This window comes from Gobio gobio (assembly GCF_949357685.1).
Source record: "Gobio gobio genome assembly, chromosome: 18".
Classification (NCBI taxonomy): Eukaryota; Metazoa; Chordata; class Actinopteri; order Cypriniformes; family Gobionidae; genus Gobio; species Gobio gobio.
The window spans coordinates 21,670,932-21,688,477 of NC_137111.1; the positions used below are offsets into that span (position 1 = coordinate 21,670,932).

The 17,546-nt window shown below is 37.3% G+C and overlaps 1 protein-coding gene across 8 annotated transcripts in view; it reads left to right on the forward strand.

Moving 5' to 3' along the window:
- The window catches only part of trim9 (tripartite motif containing 9), a gene marked incomplete at both ends in the record, with an annotated part of 28,259 nt that continues 10,713 nt past the window's right edge, over nucleotides 1-17,546 (forward strand). For 5 of the 8 annotated variants that reach the window (XM_079843284.1, XM_079843285.1, XM_079843286.1 and 2 more), the window contains 6 exons: nucleotides 1-840; nucleotides 9,174-9,269; nucleotides 9,353-9,475; nucleotides 14,030-14,140; nucleotides 15,490-15,643; nucleotides 15,756-15,901. In XM_079843284.1, coding sequence (XP_079699410.1) covers nucleotides 1-840; nucleotides 9,174-9,269; nucleotides 9,353-9,475; nucleotides 14,030-14,140; nucleotides 15,490-15,643; nucleotides 15,756-15,901 — 1,470 coding nt within the window. The remainder of the gene's footprint in view (nucleotides 841-9,173; nucleotides 9,270-9,352; nucleotides 9,476-14,029; nucleotides 14,141-15,489; nucleotides 15,644-15,755; nucleotides 15,902-17,546) is intronic. The other 3 variants (XM_079843288.1, XM_079843290.1, XM_079843291.1) reach the window with 3 other exon arrangements.

Here is a 17,546-nt window from a genome sequence, read left to right on the forward strand (position 1 = left end):
ATGGATGAAATGGAAGAGGAGTTAAAATGTCCTGTTTGCGGCTCGTTTTACCGCGAGCCGATCATCCTGCCCTGCTCGCATAATATCTGCCTGGCCTGCGCGAGAAACATCCTTGTGCAGACGCCCGACGCCGAATCCCCGCAGAGCAGCCGCGCGTCCGGCTCCGGCGTCTCCGATTATGATTACTTAGACCTGGATAAGATGAGCCTGTACAGTGAGGCGGACAGCGGATACGGCTCTTACGGCGGGTTCGTGAGCGCACCGACCACACCGTGCCAGAAGTCCCCCAACGGGGTTCGAGTTTTCCCCCCTACCGTGCCTCATCCGCCCCAGGCGCAACACCACCTGCTGCCTCACACCGGTGTCCTGCCGCCGGTCCCGCGGAACTCCTGCCTCACCTGCCCGCAGTGCCACCGCAGCTTGACGCTGGACGACCGGGGGCTCCGGGGCTTCCCCAAGAACCGCGTGCTCGAGGGAGTGGTGGACCGGTACCAGCAGAGCAAAGCGGCCGCGCTCAAGTGTCAGCTGTGCGAGAAGAGTCCCCGCGAGGCGACGGTCATGTGCGAGCAGTGCGACGTGTTCTACTGCGACCCGTGCCGCCTCCGGTGCCACCCACCCCGGGGTCCGCTGGCCAAACACCGGCTCGTGCCGCCGGCGCAAGGCAGGATCAGCCGCCGTGCTAGCCCCCGGAAGATCTCCACCTGCACCGAACACGAGCTAGAGAACCTGAGTATGTACTGCGTCCAATGTAAGACCCCCGTGTGCTACCAGTGTCTGGAGGACGGCAAACACTCCACTCATGAGGTCAAAGCGCTGGGGGCCATGTGGAAGCTCCACAAGGTGGGGAAACTGGCTGAGGTTGATGTTTATTAATTACATTTTCTCTGACCAACTGGTTTAAGCTGGTCTCACAGATGAACAACCTGGTCTAGATGTCTTACAGCCTGGGCAGCCTGGTCTTCAGTAGGGTTTAGCTGGTCAACAAGCTGGTCTGCCAGCCTGACCAGCTGAAAATGCCATAAACTCTTTTAAAAGCTTAAAGGTTTTAAAGTGCTCTGGTTTTAGTATAAAGGGTCTGTCATGTGTGGTGCAGGAAGACTTGTCACTGTGTTGGGTGAGACACCACCGGTCTAATTAAAACACAGCGCACGACACAGCCAGCCATGATTCAGGCCAAATGAAAAACACTTGCGCACCAGCTCTCCAGTTTAGATTTAACAGGAAAAGGTATAAAAGACAAACCTTCTGATGGAAATATGTTTGTTCTTGTGGATTATTATCTTAACTGCAGGGCACGGTCAGTGCTGTTTTAAAGGGATGGAGGTTTCGTACTCCTGTGGTGTTGTGATGCATATTTTAATCAAAATATGCTTGTTGATTGAACTTAACCATACAGGTTGCTCCTGTTGTGTCTGGATTCCTCAGGGAATGTGCAAAACTGCAGTGGCCTGTTGTAGCAACATGAAGCAGAGAGCTGATTTACTGTCTTGTCTGTCTGTGAAAGAGAAAGGAGTGTATCCAAAGGAGAGCCAAAGAATGAGGGAAGAGTCCCCTCTATTTCTCAGTCCTGCACCATGCAAGTTAATAAATTGTGAGTGAATTAATAACCCCTCAGCGAGAGTTTTATTTCATCAAAAACCATAAACATGAGCAATCAACAGGCAGGGAGACGATGGATCAATAAGTACATGGTTTAACATGGCACACGGGTCATGTCTGTACATTACTTTTTTCCAAGTATTATTGTTGGTGTGAGACAACCAATAATAGATGTTAAAATTCGGGTGATACGATTAGCTGATAATTATGGACATGTTATGGCCGATAACCAATAAATGGGCGATATTAACATTCATTCATTAAATGCTTCAAGTGAATTTATAATTATAATGTACAGTATAAAAATGTATATAATGGATGTATAACCATTCTGAAATTTGTTAAAGATTACATTTAAAGGGGTCATGACATGGGTTTTTACAAATTATTTTAATACGTTCCTTGAGGTTCACTTATAATGTTTTTTGCACAAAAAATATATGTATGTGGAAGAACAATAATTTTTAACCTTCATTCTGACCCTCTGTCTGAAAAGATCAGTTTTTAAGGGGTGGCTCCTTTAAGGCTTGTAAGTAAACAGACACTTTTAATGATTGGCTAACATCATTGCATAGGAAACAGTATCAACGCCCACTTGCTTTTACGCGTGAGTACAGTAAAGCCTGGTTTCACAGAAGGGCTTAGATTAAGCCAGGATTGGGTTTTAGTTCAATTTAAGGACATTTAAGTAGCTTTAATAAACATGCCTTAGAAAAAAACATTACTGGTGAAACCATGGGCAAGTGTTTTAACATGATCCATATAAAACAGTCATAAAGCATTATGAAATCGCTTGCTTACGGTTTGTGTCAGCCATTAAGGGACTGAATGCCACTTATGGTGTGATGATGTATAACTTTTCGACGATGTCTTGCTATGGAGGCTCTGCATATTAATTTGCCCATGTGTCGCCACAAGTCCCCCAATATCAAAAAAGCCTTTTTTGGAGCATTATTAAATAAATGCTTTGTTTATAATGAGGAGGACATTTAAAGCTATGAGACTTGCAGGATGTTTTAATGGTATAAAGACCTCTTGTATGGCAAAATATCAAAGAAAATGTGATTTCTCATGTCATGACACCTTTAACAATGTTATTAAAATATAGTTGTTTTTAAAAGATGAACTGAGTGATAGATGACTGCAAAGGAAATTAAACAATTCAATATTTGAAAAACTTGACATTATCATTCAAATGTTTGGTGGCAGTAAGATTTATTTTGATTATTAGATTAATTTATTTAGATTCAATTATTTAGAGTAATACTTTTATTAGGGCAAAGAAGCATTAAATTCATCAAAAGTGACAGTTAAGACAAAAGAATATTGTAAAAAATTGACATAAAAATGCTTTTTTTTTTTTTACTATTCATCAACAAATCTTGAAATTATCAGTGTTTTAATGCTTAATTTTTTAGTCTTTTACAGTTTCCACAAAAATATTAAGCAGCACAACCTTTTTATATAATAATAAGAAATGTTTCTTGAGCAGCAAATCAGTATTATAATTATTTCTGAAGGATCATGTGACACTGAAGACTGAAGAGAAATGACGCTAAAAACTCAGCTTTGCCATCAAAGGAATATATTTTAAAACGTTTCACAACATTACAGTTTTGACTGTATTTTTGAGTATGAGACTTCTCATTCATTAACAAACCTTTTGAACAGTTATGTATATCTAATATTGACTGAGAAATTACTATACATTTTTGCTCTATCAATTAGAAATGCATTTACATAGTACATTTGAAAATAGTACATTTAAAGGGTTACTTCAGCAATTAGCATTAAGCTTTGTATCAGTAGAAACCTGGTTGTATATTCGAATTATCATACTTTCCCCCCTCATATCCCCCTGAGACGAGATAATTATGCATTTTATTTCTGGAAAAAATCCTCCGATGTCTCCCAAATGTCGTCATTTTGCGTCATCTGAGGATTTTTTGGCCAGAGGCTATAGACTACAGCCAGTAGAAGGAGCTGTGGCGCATGTTTTCAACCCGCCCATAGGGGTGGGATCTCACTCACAGAATGTAAATGCGCACGGCCGCTCGGCTCGGGCATTCATAACAGAGCTTTATGGAGCAAAGTGAGCGTTTCAACTTTTCAATTAATTCCTATGAAAGTTAAGCTTCCATAGGCATGATCTGAAAACGGGCCAGACTGGACACGAGTCGTGAATGACTGCTCAGCTCTTCGCTCTCGTGATGAATGAAATCTGACTCCTGTTGCATTTGTCCCGTGAGGTTCGTTCGGCTCACTCACACTTTATTGAAAAGACATGTTCAGTGTTGAATTGTAGTGTCTGTTCTCTAACTGAACGAAATGATTGTATTACTATGAAAATCAAAACCGCGGTGGGGGCGGTGTCATGGTGGGCAAGTGATAACCAGTAGCCGTGGCTTTGGGAGTGGCCTCGTTGAGCAGCGAAGCAAGTGCACTCTGGGAGTTGTTGTCTTTCATCCACGTGAGACAAAAATACATTTTCTGCCTTTTGTCAGTCTAGAAGGCACCAAATTCAAAAATAATTTCACATTTCTACTACATAAATGACCCAGTTTAAATACACGTTCATCTTCCCAGCACTGAAGTGCCCCTTTAAGGCATGTGGTTGCATTTTATATTGCAATTTTACTGTTGTATTGTGTTAGGATTGTATTAAGATTCACCCCCCTACTTTTGAAGTAGCCTAGATAAGGAGACATTTTCATGGGCAGACAGATGTGAGATCAGAAAGGCACTATGAAACCATTCATATTGAATGACCGCCCCCTCAATTCAAGAACTGCATTATTCTATGTGTTGAGCTACATTATTTTGTGTGTTCAGTTACATCACTCCCTGTTCAGATCTCCATGTGTGATGTTGTGGCTGCATTATATCAGTTTGAACTGGGACAGCAGCAGCATTACGTCAGACCCAAATACGGCTTCCCCCTTTTAGCACCTGGGACACACACTCACGCAGAGCAGATCTTGGATCAGTGTCCTCTATTACGGTCCCATCTGTAGCTTTTTCACTGAACACTGGCGAGCTGGCCTCATATCAGAGGAAAATGGCCTCTTTCCGCACTGCAGACACTTGCTCGTCATTCACTAAACAGATTGTAGTTTTGTTTTAGCCCCAGGGCACCATATGCTTCTTTTTCTCTCATTTTCTCCATCTATCTCTCTGTGTCACACACACAGACACTTACACAGCAAGCAGGAAATGGGGCCTGAGTGTTGATGCTATAAAAGATTTTTACTTGAAGGGAATATATTCCTGCTTTTTGAAAACATTTCAGTTTTAAAGGCACAATATGTAAGATGTTTGGATTAAAATATCCAAAAAAAAATTACTTACACAATCCCACATTTTCCAAAGAATGTTTAAATCCAGAGAAAGAAGCAATTTTAACCAGGACATGGACCGTGTCCGTGCATTGCCTGTCAATGACACCATAACCGTGTTACCCTCGATGTAGAAACCATGGCAACACCAAAGACGCTTTAATATATTATGTGTTTTATTAGACAGGTGAACAACTGTTTGGATACATTCATCGACAGAAAACTAATCATTGTTATATAGCTCAACACAGTTAGTCTTATTGCTTAAATATTGTTTTCTTGATTTACTGCGAGGACCATGTTTTACCATGCCTAAGATCAATCTAGCTTTCTGCAGTGTTCAACAAGTGTCTCATAGTAGCCTCCGAGCAACGCACAGAGTAGCATTATAACATGACTTTGGACACACTCAAATAATGTATCTAATTTGATAAAAAAGCGGTGTTACCTTTGTTTTGAATAAGCGAACTCTAGTGGCGAAAAATTACATATTGTGGCTTTAATTGGTAAAATAGTAGTCCACAGGCTCCACATGGCTCAAATCTAGAGAGCTGGGTGTCAGATATAATGTCAATGTGTATTACATATTTGATTTGTTTAAAAATCACTTATTTTGCATGATTTTGTAAATTTTCCAGTGAAAAAGGCTGCCGTTAGATTTTGTACAAAATATACATTACTAAAGCTTATTAGTAAAGTTTAAATGGTCCTCTGAGATAAATGGATGTTTGATAAAACATACACTGACAACATTCAAAAGACAGCTGAAAAAATCTTAATCATTAACTCATTCAAATAAAAAATTATTTTCCTCTATTCCCTCCCTATTCTAGCTTATGCTACTCTAAGTAATGTCCAAAACTTAGTATTTCAGGCACTTTTTGTGTTTTGTTCGCCTCTTCATGATGGATTGCTTCCCGTATTCCTCAGCTTTGGATAAAAGCGTCTGCTAAATGCATAAAGGTAAATGTAATATTTTCAATAGAATGATGATTTCCATCTTTTCCAGAGCAAAGATGGATGATTTGCTTGTAACACTCTGTAAGTCTTTCGAGTCTAGTGCAACCAAGAGGAAATGCAAAAAAAATTATTGTTTCCAAACATTTTTCTCAAATACTCCTGTTGTCCCTTTCACTCCGACCCTGTCTTCCATTGCATACAAACTAGCAGTGTGTAGTCGTGTGTAATGCAGTGATATGTTGGGCTTTAGTATGTGTGTGACTGTGATATGTGACTAACTGCTTTAAGTAAAAAAAAAAATCATAATAATAATACATTTACAACTGTTACTAACTTTAAGGCAAGACACTACTGGGGATTGTGGTAAACAATTTTACCAAATAGATATGACCATATTTTCCAGTTTTCTGAAATATGCAAATAAGGCATGCTCTTATTCAAGCTGCCTTCAGGTGTTATCGGAAATTTCCTACTTCCCACTTCTAAAGTCGTGATTACGAGCTCATCGCATTCAAATTTTGACTTGAGAGGGTGTTCATGTCCAAAAGGAAACTAGTATTTCCGATAGCACGTGAGGGCAGCATAAGTATGCAATAATTTGCATACATTTCCAGAATGTAAATCTGAACATAGGATGAAGCCGGGTTCAAAATTCTTGTTTCATTTTGTTGACATACTAATGTTTTTTACAGGGGGCATTTTGGGTATCTCTTACTCTGTAAATCAGAAACAGTCAGAAAAAAAAAGCATTTTATCCATATTTAGGAATAAAATGTTATAAAGTAGGTGAAGGTGAAGTAAAAAACCTGTATAATAAAACTGGAAAGTTTGGTGCAAGTGTGTTTAAATACACTTAAATGTGTATTTTGAATGTTTTTTTTCTCTCTCACTAGTCTTATGGAAGCAAAATCTTAAAATTGACCAGTGCAAGAAAAAAGAATGGTTTTGCCTGTAATGTCTTGCCCTAATTATGTTAATAATGTGTTAGTAGCAACTGGGCCCTTATTACAGAACCGTCCTAACTGTGTTATCCATTTATTAACATGGTGAATTCAACTCTCATTTTGGAGAGATTTAAGATAGGATGTTTCTGTAACACTCCCCCCCGCTGGGTTCTTGTTGTAGGACTTTAGTAAGGTGCTAGTCTTTAAGTATCTAGGGGTTTAGTGTGTAGAGCTGTAACGTGTTTGGCTTTAGTGTGTAAGGCTGTCATATGTAGGGCTCTAGTATGGAATGTTCTTGAGTATAATGCTGTTGCGTATAGGGTTGTAATGTAGTATGTAGGCCATAGAGTACAATTTGGAGCACTGTGTTTCATTCCTTGTTCTCTCATTTTTTGTTCCTCGTTTGAGAACAGACCACAAATGAAAGTGGAGGTCTCTCGGCGGATGGTTGTCATAGCAATGTGAGAACATTTATAATGGGATATTTTTCCACTCTAAAGCAACATCCTTCGGCTGTGCCTGACGCACACACACACACACACACACACACACATACGCACATGCACTCCTCTTCCTATTCTCTCACCCACTCTTTAAATGACAGATTTAATGACTAACCTCTCATAAATTATGTCACTTTCTCTCTCTCAACTCAGCTCTATCCCTGATTCCCTGTTGCAGCAGTTTGAACTGAACATTAAACTGTTAAATAAAGTCTTAAGATAAAAAAAATATTATTTTAAACATAGCAAAACTGGATTAAATATAATTTTAAACCTCATCCTTCCCTCGCACTTTGTAACAAATCCTTCCCTTGTGGGTCAAAATGACCCAAAGCCCTAAAATTATACGTATTTTTTCGTTGTCCAGAAAGCTCTTTTTATTTCATTTGGATAATATTTTTTTCTATTTAGTTTTTATTTTATTTAAGCCTATTGACCTTTAAATTACTAGATTTTATCAATAAATTATAAATAAATAGTAATTTAAGCACATTCTTTCAACTTCAATTCAAAATAACTCACAATTACATGCATAACCCTTTTAATTCAGCTCAAAATATCTCACATTGGGTGTCTTTGCGGACCTCTTGTGGAAAAAAGATAATATAACATGATATTTCATGACTCTATATGGACCAAATGAACTGTTCCGCTGGGTCCTAAAGTCAGTCACTCTCTCTTCAGTATACATTCAGGTACACATGTAGACATTTTTTTTTTTTTTAATTGGTAAAGTTTTTAGCATTTTTAGTTTGAATTTTGAGCATTTTTAGGGTTTTCTGTGTGTACTGAAGCATTCCTCGCATTCCATTAATTCCCATGGGGGTCAAATTGACCTGTGAGGGCAGGATTTGTTACTTTTTTAAATTTCAACCACAAAACTCCTCGATTCCAGTCAATTTAATTTTTTTGTGGATTCGTGGTTCAAGTGCAACAAAAGTCCTAGGGTCTTGGACCACTCCAATGAACTCTCAAATTAATTAATTAATTTATTTTTTTAAAAATGAGTTTCGGGTCAAAATGACCCAAGGGAAGGATGTTTTTGGTTTGAAATTTAACAAAGCACCATTTCTAAATAAAATGAATAGGATAAAGTCCACAATGTAATATAATGTAAACATATACATAATATTTCAAAAGTTTAGGGCCAGTAAGATTTTTTTTTCTGAATGAAATTAATACTTTTTTATTCAATAAGGCTGCAATAGAATGATCCAACGTAACAGTAAGGACATTTATAATCTTACATAGATTTCTATTTCAAATAAATGCTGTTCTTTTAAACTTTTTACTTATCAAAGAATCCTTCATTTTTTTTTATCATGCTTTCCAGAACTGTTTTCAACATTGATAATAAATGTTTCTTGAGCTCCAAATCAGCATATTAGAATGATTTTTGAAGGATCGTGTGATGTGACACTGAAGATTGGAGCAATGATGCTGAAAATTCAGCTTTACTATCGCATGAATAAATTACATTTTAAAATAGATTATAATAAAAGTTTAGATAATGTAACAATATTTCACAATAATCAAATAAATGTAAAATGTGGACCATCTTTCAAATACATTCAAATCCTATTGAACCAAAACTTTTGAACGGTATTGTATTTTATATGACGGTATTGTATTTTATAAAATTCACTTGTTTTGTATGATTATTCACTCACAATATACAAAACTGAAATTGTTTGTTTTATTTGTTAGATTTGTTGTTAGATTTTCACCCTTTGTGCAGAACAAGCTTTTGTAATGTTAGGTAAAGTTCACTTGCTCTGTATCTATATTTCCTGTATGGTCTCACGTCTCTCCTTCTGTCTTCATCTTTCCAGGGACAGCTCTCTCAAGCACTGAATGTTCTGTCTGATCGGGCCACAGAGGCCAAAGAATTCCTGGTGCAGCTCAGAAATATGGTACAACACATACAGGTACAACAAAAACACACACTAGCACATACACTCATATACACTCATACAGTTCACTTGTAATATGATCTGATTCTGTCCTCTAGGAGAATGGAGTTGAATTCGAGGCATGTTTGGTTGCCCAATGCGATGCTCTGATTGAAGCTCTCAACCGCAGGAAAGCTCAGCTTCTCAGCAGAGTAACCAAAGAACATGAACACAAACTCTCAGTAAGCACAACCACACACAAAACAAAAAGTATCTCTAAAAACTCTATCTCAGTTACTGGGTCATTGCTCATTTGAGAGGCTCATTTATGCAATACAAATCAACCACAAAAGCAGAAAGCAGCTCTCTATTGTATTTTTGAGGTAAAGGGAAGGTTGGAAAAAACCCAAATCACAATTTGATTTCTTAATTGGAGGTTTAATGACGGCCACCTTGAGGATTTTTAGTATGTGCTAATAGAACTGATGAATAAATTAGTTTAATCGTTTTTTATTGCAAGCAAGGGGGATTCATTTTTGTATTTCATTTTTCAGTAGCCTTATAAGAATAGAACTACAGAAAAACATGTATTTAGTTTATTAAAATGTGCTTAAAATCATCATGAAACACAAGTTGCAATATTATTTCTTCCCTGTTGTGAAGTGTATCTGATTTTTCTCAAACAAGACAAAAATGTAGGGCTGACTTGATTTTGTCCATCGGATTGAATTATTAGATAATTGTGGTTTGCTATTGTTGTGATCTCATGAGAGTAACAGGCTGTTTAAAGGCACAATTTAAAATATCCAAAAAACACTAGAAAAATGTTACTTACATTATCTCAAATGTTTCCAAGAATGTTTAAATCCAGAGAAATAAGTGTTTTGAACCACTGCAAAGTCCCGTGTCAAGTCGCCTTTCAATGACGTCATATCCGTGTCTTCCTTTATTTCCGGATAGAAACCATGGAACAGACAGGTGAGCAACTGGATACCTTTATCGACAGAAAACAAATCATTGTTATATAATTAGTCTTGTTTTCTTGATTTACTGTGAGTACCATGTTTGTACCCTGTCTCAGAGTCAATGCTATCTTGTCAAGTGGCTAACATAGCATAATCCGAAAGAGCTTTATTTGTAGTAACAGTAATATAGCATTTTCTCCACCGTTCAATGTTTTAAAATGAATTGCATGCCATTTAACCCAAATCATCCAGCTTTTATTAATATGATATTCTAATATCAATCTAGCTTAGGCCTACTGCAGTGTGCAACAAGTGTCTCATAGCAAACACAACACACATAAATGTATTTTAGTATGATTGTTAAGTAAAACAGCGCTGCATTGCGAAACAATTTTACCTGTAGTAATTCAGCACTTGCATCTGTTTCATTATAATAAAATAAAATAATGTGAATTCAAGTGATCAAACGTAACTGTAACAAAGTTCAAGGAAGGAGGCGAACGTTAAACATAACTTTAATACTAAAATATGCATAAACAACTAAATGAAAGGAGTGGCAGCTTCCCACTGCGGCATATAAGCATAATAAAAACATCAACGTAAAATGTCCCGGGCTCTCGGCCCTGCCCTGCTTCATACCACAGTAATGTTATTAAACTTGCTAATGCTTTAGATTACAGCCCGGAAAGTACTGTGTAAGTAAAGCGAATTTACAGCATAACTTTCTGGAATTATAGTGTAACTATAAAGTACGTACATGTAGGTATGAGGGAACAATATGTAATATTTGGGGAATAAAGAGGTAACTATCAGGATTTAATTAAGAGGTAATTATCTGTGTAGTCACAGGGTAAGTGTGAATCTGCGGGCTGTAAATTAAAGTGGTGTTTGTTCCCCTCTTGTTTCATGTAGTTGCAGGGTAAGTGTGAATCTACGGGCTGTAAATTAAAGTGGTGTTTGTTCCCCTCTTGTTTCATGTAGTTGCAGGGTAAGTGTGAATCTACGGGCTGTAAATTAAAGTGGTGTTTGTTCCCCTCTTGTTTCAATGTATTATAGGGTAATTGTGACTCTGCGGCTGTAAATTAAAGTGGTGTTTGTTCCCCTCTTGTTTCAATGTATTATAGGGTAATTGTGACTCTGCGGCTGTAAATTAAAGTGGTGTTTGTTCCCCTCTTGTTTCAATGTATTACAGGGTAATTGTGACTCTGCGGCTGTAAATTAAAGTCGTGTTTGTTCCCCTCTTGTTTCATGTAGTTACAGGGTAAGTAATTTACAGCCCGCCCGTAGATTCACACTTACACTGTAACCACATTAAACAAGAGGGGAACAAACACCACTTTAATTTACAGCCCGTAGATTCACACTTACCCTGTAACTACTAATTACCCCTTAATGAAATAAATACTTACAGTATAAACAATGTGTTAATTTTCCTGATAGTTACCCCTTTATTCCCCAAATATGACATATTGTTCCCTCATACCTACATACGTACTTTATAGTTACACTATAATTACCGAAAATTACGCTGTAAATTCGCTTTACTAGTAAAGCAGTACTTTTCAGACTGTAATCTAAAGCATTACCTTAAACTTTAATAAATTAGCTCACCCATGAACATGATTTCTGTCTGAGTCCCATCGGATTGCTTTCCATCGGCTGTGGAGATAAAGACCTCAACTCTCACGATTCCATGCTTATTCACGGCATCATCAAGCAACACCTTTGTTATTGTTTTGAATAAGTGACCTCTTACATACTGTGCCTTTAAAGATTTTGAGGGCACATCCATTTAAAAAATAATAATAATAATAATAATAATGTACTTAAATACTGCAATATTGTTTAAAAAATATAAATTGTCCATTTTGATTTCATGGAAATCTCTACGCAGTTCTGTATTAGGGCAACAGATGACTGGGCACTGTGGGTATTTTCTATTTTCCCATTAAAAATTCATTAAATCTCTTTTCTGCCAAAGTTGGAGTCAGAATGGATTCATGCTTCAGGCAGCAGGGCTAATCAGCAGCCATTGTTGGTGTGTCAAATCAGCCTGTTTCTAGCCCAAGCTTCAATGGCATTTGAAAAGGTTTGCTTTCATAGTGGGAATGCAGCTTAATGGTTAAAAATCTGGGCTATTAACAGAACAATTTTAGGTTTTAACTCGAGTCATTGTGCCATTTTCTAAGACTCTGAATCCCAGGCTGCTCCACTGAGACTGCACATATAGTGAGTGTGCTGTGATTCTCTTTGGTTGAAATGCAGCTATGAAATGGCAAGTAACTAAATGGCAAGTCACTGTGCTTTTATACAGTCTTAAGAATTCTAGGAACATTATACAACTAATGCACTGACATGACCCTGATTTTGTTGGCTCTACCAGTGGGTAGTTGATAAATAACGTGTATTTGCTCATTTTATTGCTCACCATTTCGTTGAAGTTTTACATAATCTTGAATTACTTTTTTGCTGTTTAATTAAATAATAAATTATTTTTTTGTAATAATCCAAATTTCTTTAAGCTGGAGTGATGACTAACTCATGCTCAGTAAATTTCTCTTTCTGTCTGAAAAAATTTGAGTGAAATTGCAAACCAAATTTAACATTATTTCCATTTCCATTTGACAACATTTTTTGACTTCTGAGTGACAGGATTAAGGTGATGATCACATAGAACGTGGTTTTGCTCTTAAAAACACAAGACGCGCATAATAGTATCCAACTGTAGAGCCACAGCGCTGAGAAATGGAAAAGAAGGCTGGGTCTGAAAAAAGCTGCGAGATGTGGTACAACGATCAAAGATGTCCATAGCGCATATGCAGTCCTGGGTAGATTACTTTCAAATTGTAGTCGGTTACTTATTCCAAATTACAAGACAAAAATTGTAGTTAGTAACGTAATCCACTACATTACAAATTAAAGGTAATATAATTGGACTACTTTTAGATTACTTTAAGAAATTCCAATTGGAAGTAAGCATCCCTATTCGCACCGAAGGGCAGAGCCCTTGAAGTAGGACTTTGGAGGGAGCAGGGCACTTATGTGTGTCATAATGAAGCTGTTTGGAATTCGCCCTTCATTCACACACACCAGCATCATACCGGTAATTTACTGGTAATGTTACAAGTTACAACTTGTCATACTGGTAAACTGCCAGATCCGATTTACCTGTTTTTGTTAAAAGATCCTTCACACATGATCTCTTAACGGCAATTTACCCGTAAAGACTATGTGTAAAGGGAAAGGTAAAAATGTAATGTTAAAATGGTCCTGGTCTCCCCTATACTATTAGTAGTATGTGCTTTTGCTGGCGTCTTATGTAGGCCTATTCTCTTCTCTTGTCTCCATGGTGCCACAGGCCTGTTCCCATGGTTACAAAGATGTTGGGGTTTTAGTTTTGTCCAGTGGCTTTGCAAGATGAGACTGCATTTCTTCATTTCTGTCCATTTCTATCTAAACATCATTCTGTTTAGATTTGAATGGCCCTTTTTCCTTTCATAAAGGAAGTGTTTTATGTTTAATTCATTTCGGTATAGTAAGATTGGCTTTGGAGGACGTGTGTGTGCGTCAGTGTGTACGTGTGCATCATGTAAAGGGGATGTAGCCAGTGGGTTTAAGTAGGAGGAGGGACACACTCAGACACACATTCATCCAGTGGAATACGCAAACATGAAGTGCATTTTCTTTTTCTTTTTTTGTGAAAGGTCAGTGATGTGTTGCCTGCTCAGAGAGGATGCTGACAATTGGTCCTGCTGTTTCCTAGCAACCCAGCCACCGCACAGTTTTCACGAATTCCTTCTCTTTCTCTTTCTTTCTGCCTCTTTATCTCAGGTGGTTCGTGATCAGATATCTCACTGCACGGTGAAGTTGAGGCAGACCACAGGACTAATGGAATACTGTCTGGAGGTTATCAAAGAGAACGACCCCAGCGGCTTCCTGCAGGTCACTGACCCTTTTAATATCACACTAATGAACCTCATCTGCTGACATAGGCCGCAAAGTTAGAGCACTTACGCGCTAGAGAAAGATCTGATGAAACTTTTAATGGATGGGAATGTCTAAGATCCAATTTTGTGCCTGTTTACATCTGGTCACTTCATGCTTTTTCTCCGATCGTAGAAAGATCCAGATCAGTTTGACATAAAGCAAATTGGATTTCCAAAACTGGGCAGCCTTTCTGAAATTCGGATCAATGGTCAATGAGATGATGAAATTTTGATTTAGAAAAGTACATAAAATTAAATTAAATTCTCTAACAATTTTTTCTCACAATTCCAAGTTTATAACTCGCATTTAAGCGTTATAAAGTCCGAATTGTGAGATATAAACTTGGAATTGCGAGAAAAGAGTCAGGATTGTGTGATATAAAGTCGCAATTACCTTTTTAATTTTTTTATTCTGTAGCGGCAACAAGCTTCCATAGATATCAGATATTTGTGCATGCTTATTTCCTCAGTTTTTATTTTATTTGTCTTACCTTCATTTATTACCACATCATATAACACTCATTGAAGTAAATCTTTAAAAACACTGATAAATAAATGTATACTGTTATCTTTAGCAATTCTTAAAATATACAATTTTGCTGTACATTATTTCATACTGTTGTTTTGTGATGCCTACATTTTTAATAAAAGTATTACTACTTTCTAAAGATTTTTAGATTTTTAATTAGTACAAAATAGTATTTTAATAATTTAAAAAATGCAAAAATAATTTTAATACCAACCATTATTTCATACTGTATAATTTTGTGAAGCATTTTGATTGTTTCACTTTTAATTTATTTATACAAAATAGTATTTTTATAAATAGTTTTAAGTATTAAAATAATACATTTTATTATCAGACATTCATCAGTTATTTACCGTAACATGAAAATAATTGTCTTATTGGTGTTTTCCAGAACTTTAATATCAGTGTGTCTACTAGATATTAAACTAGATACTGCTCTTTGTGAGTATTTAGGCAAAACTTGCTTGTAAGCCAGTGTGACATCATCAGAGGATCTTATTGGGGACTTTTGTACACTAATAATTATTTAAATCTATCAATTTAAAAAGACTGGTACATTATATACGCGTAAAACTTATTTTTTCTCAAAAACAGGCACTCTTGCTCAGTGACACTTTGCCTTCCAAAACTTTTCTAATCATAAAATGTTTCTTGCTCTGAGGACTCTTAATAAATTAACAGAAGGTCATACATTTACATAATGGCAACACTTCATTAATTTGACTTAATGCAGTGTAATATATTCTGAATTACAATCTGTGTGTGTGTGCATGTAGATCTCAGATGCTCTGATAAGACGGGTCCATATGACAGAGAACCAGTGGGGGAAGGGCTCTCTGACCCCTCGCATGAGCAGTGACTTTGACCTGACACTGGACAGCGGACCCCTGCTGCAAACCATACACCAGTTAGACTTTGTCCAGATGAAGGGTGAGTCCGTTTGGGTGTGTTTCATTTTTGCATGGCTTTCCTTAATGACACGGTAAGACAGAACACTGGACCCAAAATAACCCTGTCTGTCTTTGTTTGTGGCTTTGTGTAGTTCCGGCTGCTCCTATTCTTCAGTTAGAAGAGTGCTGTACTCAAACCAACAGTGCGACTCTGTCATGGAAGCAGCCGCCTCTCTCCACCATCGCTGTGGAAGGCTACATTCTAGAACTGGATGATGGGACTGGAGGCCAGTTCAGGGTGAGTGTCCCATACACGCAGTGAACCTTTCTGTGCAAATTGCATTCTCAGATATAGATCTCAACAAAATAGTGTTCTGTGCAGTGTTCACTCTATGTCGCTCCTATTTTTTCAAGGGGCACCAGTGCTGTCCTGCCTCACTTTGTTCTCTAGAAAAGATAAGACATGACCAAAGATTATAAAACACTTTTTAACAGCTTAGTAGATACTTGGTTGAAGGTAATGTGTTATTCAAATGTTACTCTAAATCAATCAAAACTGCATCTCTTGACTGCAAGTGATCAGCATGCATTTTCCTTAAGGGAAAAATCCTTTACATTTGGATAATGAAAATGTCCTATAAGGATGGGTAGATGAAACAAGTTTTAGCTTTTGAAATTATTAAATTATACATTCTTATTTTTTATGTAATATCACAGAATATTTGGAATATTTATATTTATTAAAAATTATTTATCGGTGCCCTCAAACTTTATTCAAAATAACTTCCCCTAACACTTGTGGCGACATTGCTCTTCTCTGATGATGTGTTCCGGGACAGCCTGTCAATCGCATGGGATCACAGCAATAGCAAACCACAACCATCCAATCAATTCCGGTTGGACAAAATCAAGTCCCATCCTATTTTTTTCTTGTTCAAAAAGCTGTTTCACTTGGATATATAAGTCACAATAGGGAAGAAAAGACTGGCACTCAGCGGACTGATCAAATTTACACATATGTGAATGTGTGATTTCTGCCAAACCATTTAAAGCTGCAGTCTGTAACCTTTTTTTGGTTAAAAATGATCCTAAATCAATTTTTGAGCAAGTACATAACCAGCCAGTGTTCAAAACTATCTCCTTACCTTAGCCCGATTCACAACAGTAAGCTTGTAATAACGGTACGTCATGTCTGTATACATAAAGAAGGAGTCCGGCTAGTACTAGTATGGCATGTGAGGATGCTGCAGGTGGCGGATCATTTATAGCCTTTCTCACAGCAGCTGGAATTATAAAATGTATCATTTTGATGGCGGATTGTAATCCAGAAAGTTCCAAACGACAATCATCTGTGACAACTGGAGATTCACTCGTAGTCAAAAGCAAAAGATTAGACTGTACAGAAATTGAAATCTACAGGTAACGCTAATACACACTAAATACACAGTCACGCAATGCTGATGTTGTTAACATCAACAATTTGAGAACAAAGTATAACAATAAGAATAATTTGCATGGTTTGATGTGATATGAGCTAAGCCATCATTAGATTTAATCACCGTTGGTAACGCGGTTTATTGTAATGCTTTTTTTTCTCAGTTGGTCAGAACAAAAATGGCAGACATGTTACTTACTTGTTCAGAAGACATTTTCTGTTGAAAATTCTTATTTGGGTCGTACTTCCAAGACGTAGAATCTGTAATTCCGAAGTACAGTATCCACACCGTTGCGGTGACTGACAGTGACACATAATCCTCAAAACATTAGATTAATCCGCGCTGAGGAGCCGTGGCGATGCACAACCCACCTAAAGATGATAATTCCGCAAATAACTACAATTGCAGGTTTCAAACAGAGGTAAAGACGTACGGACTGCAGCTTTAAACAACTTTTTACCAAATCTTTTTACCAAAACATTAAAAACCAAAACAAAATTGGCTCAA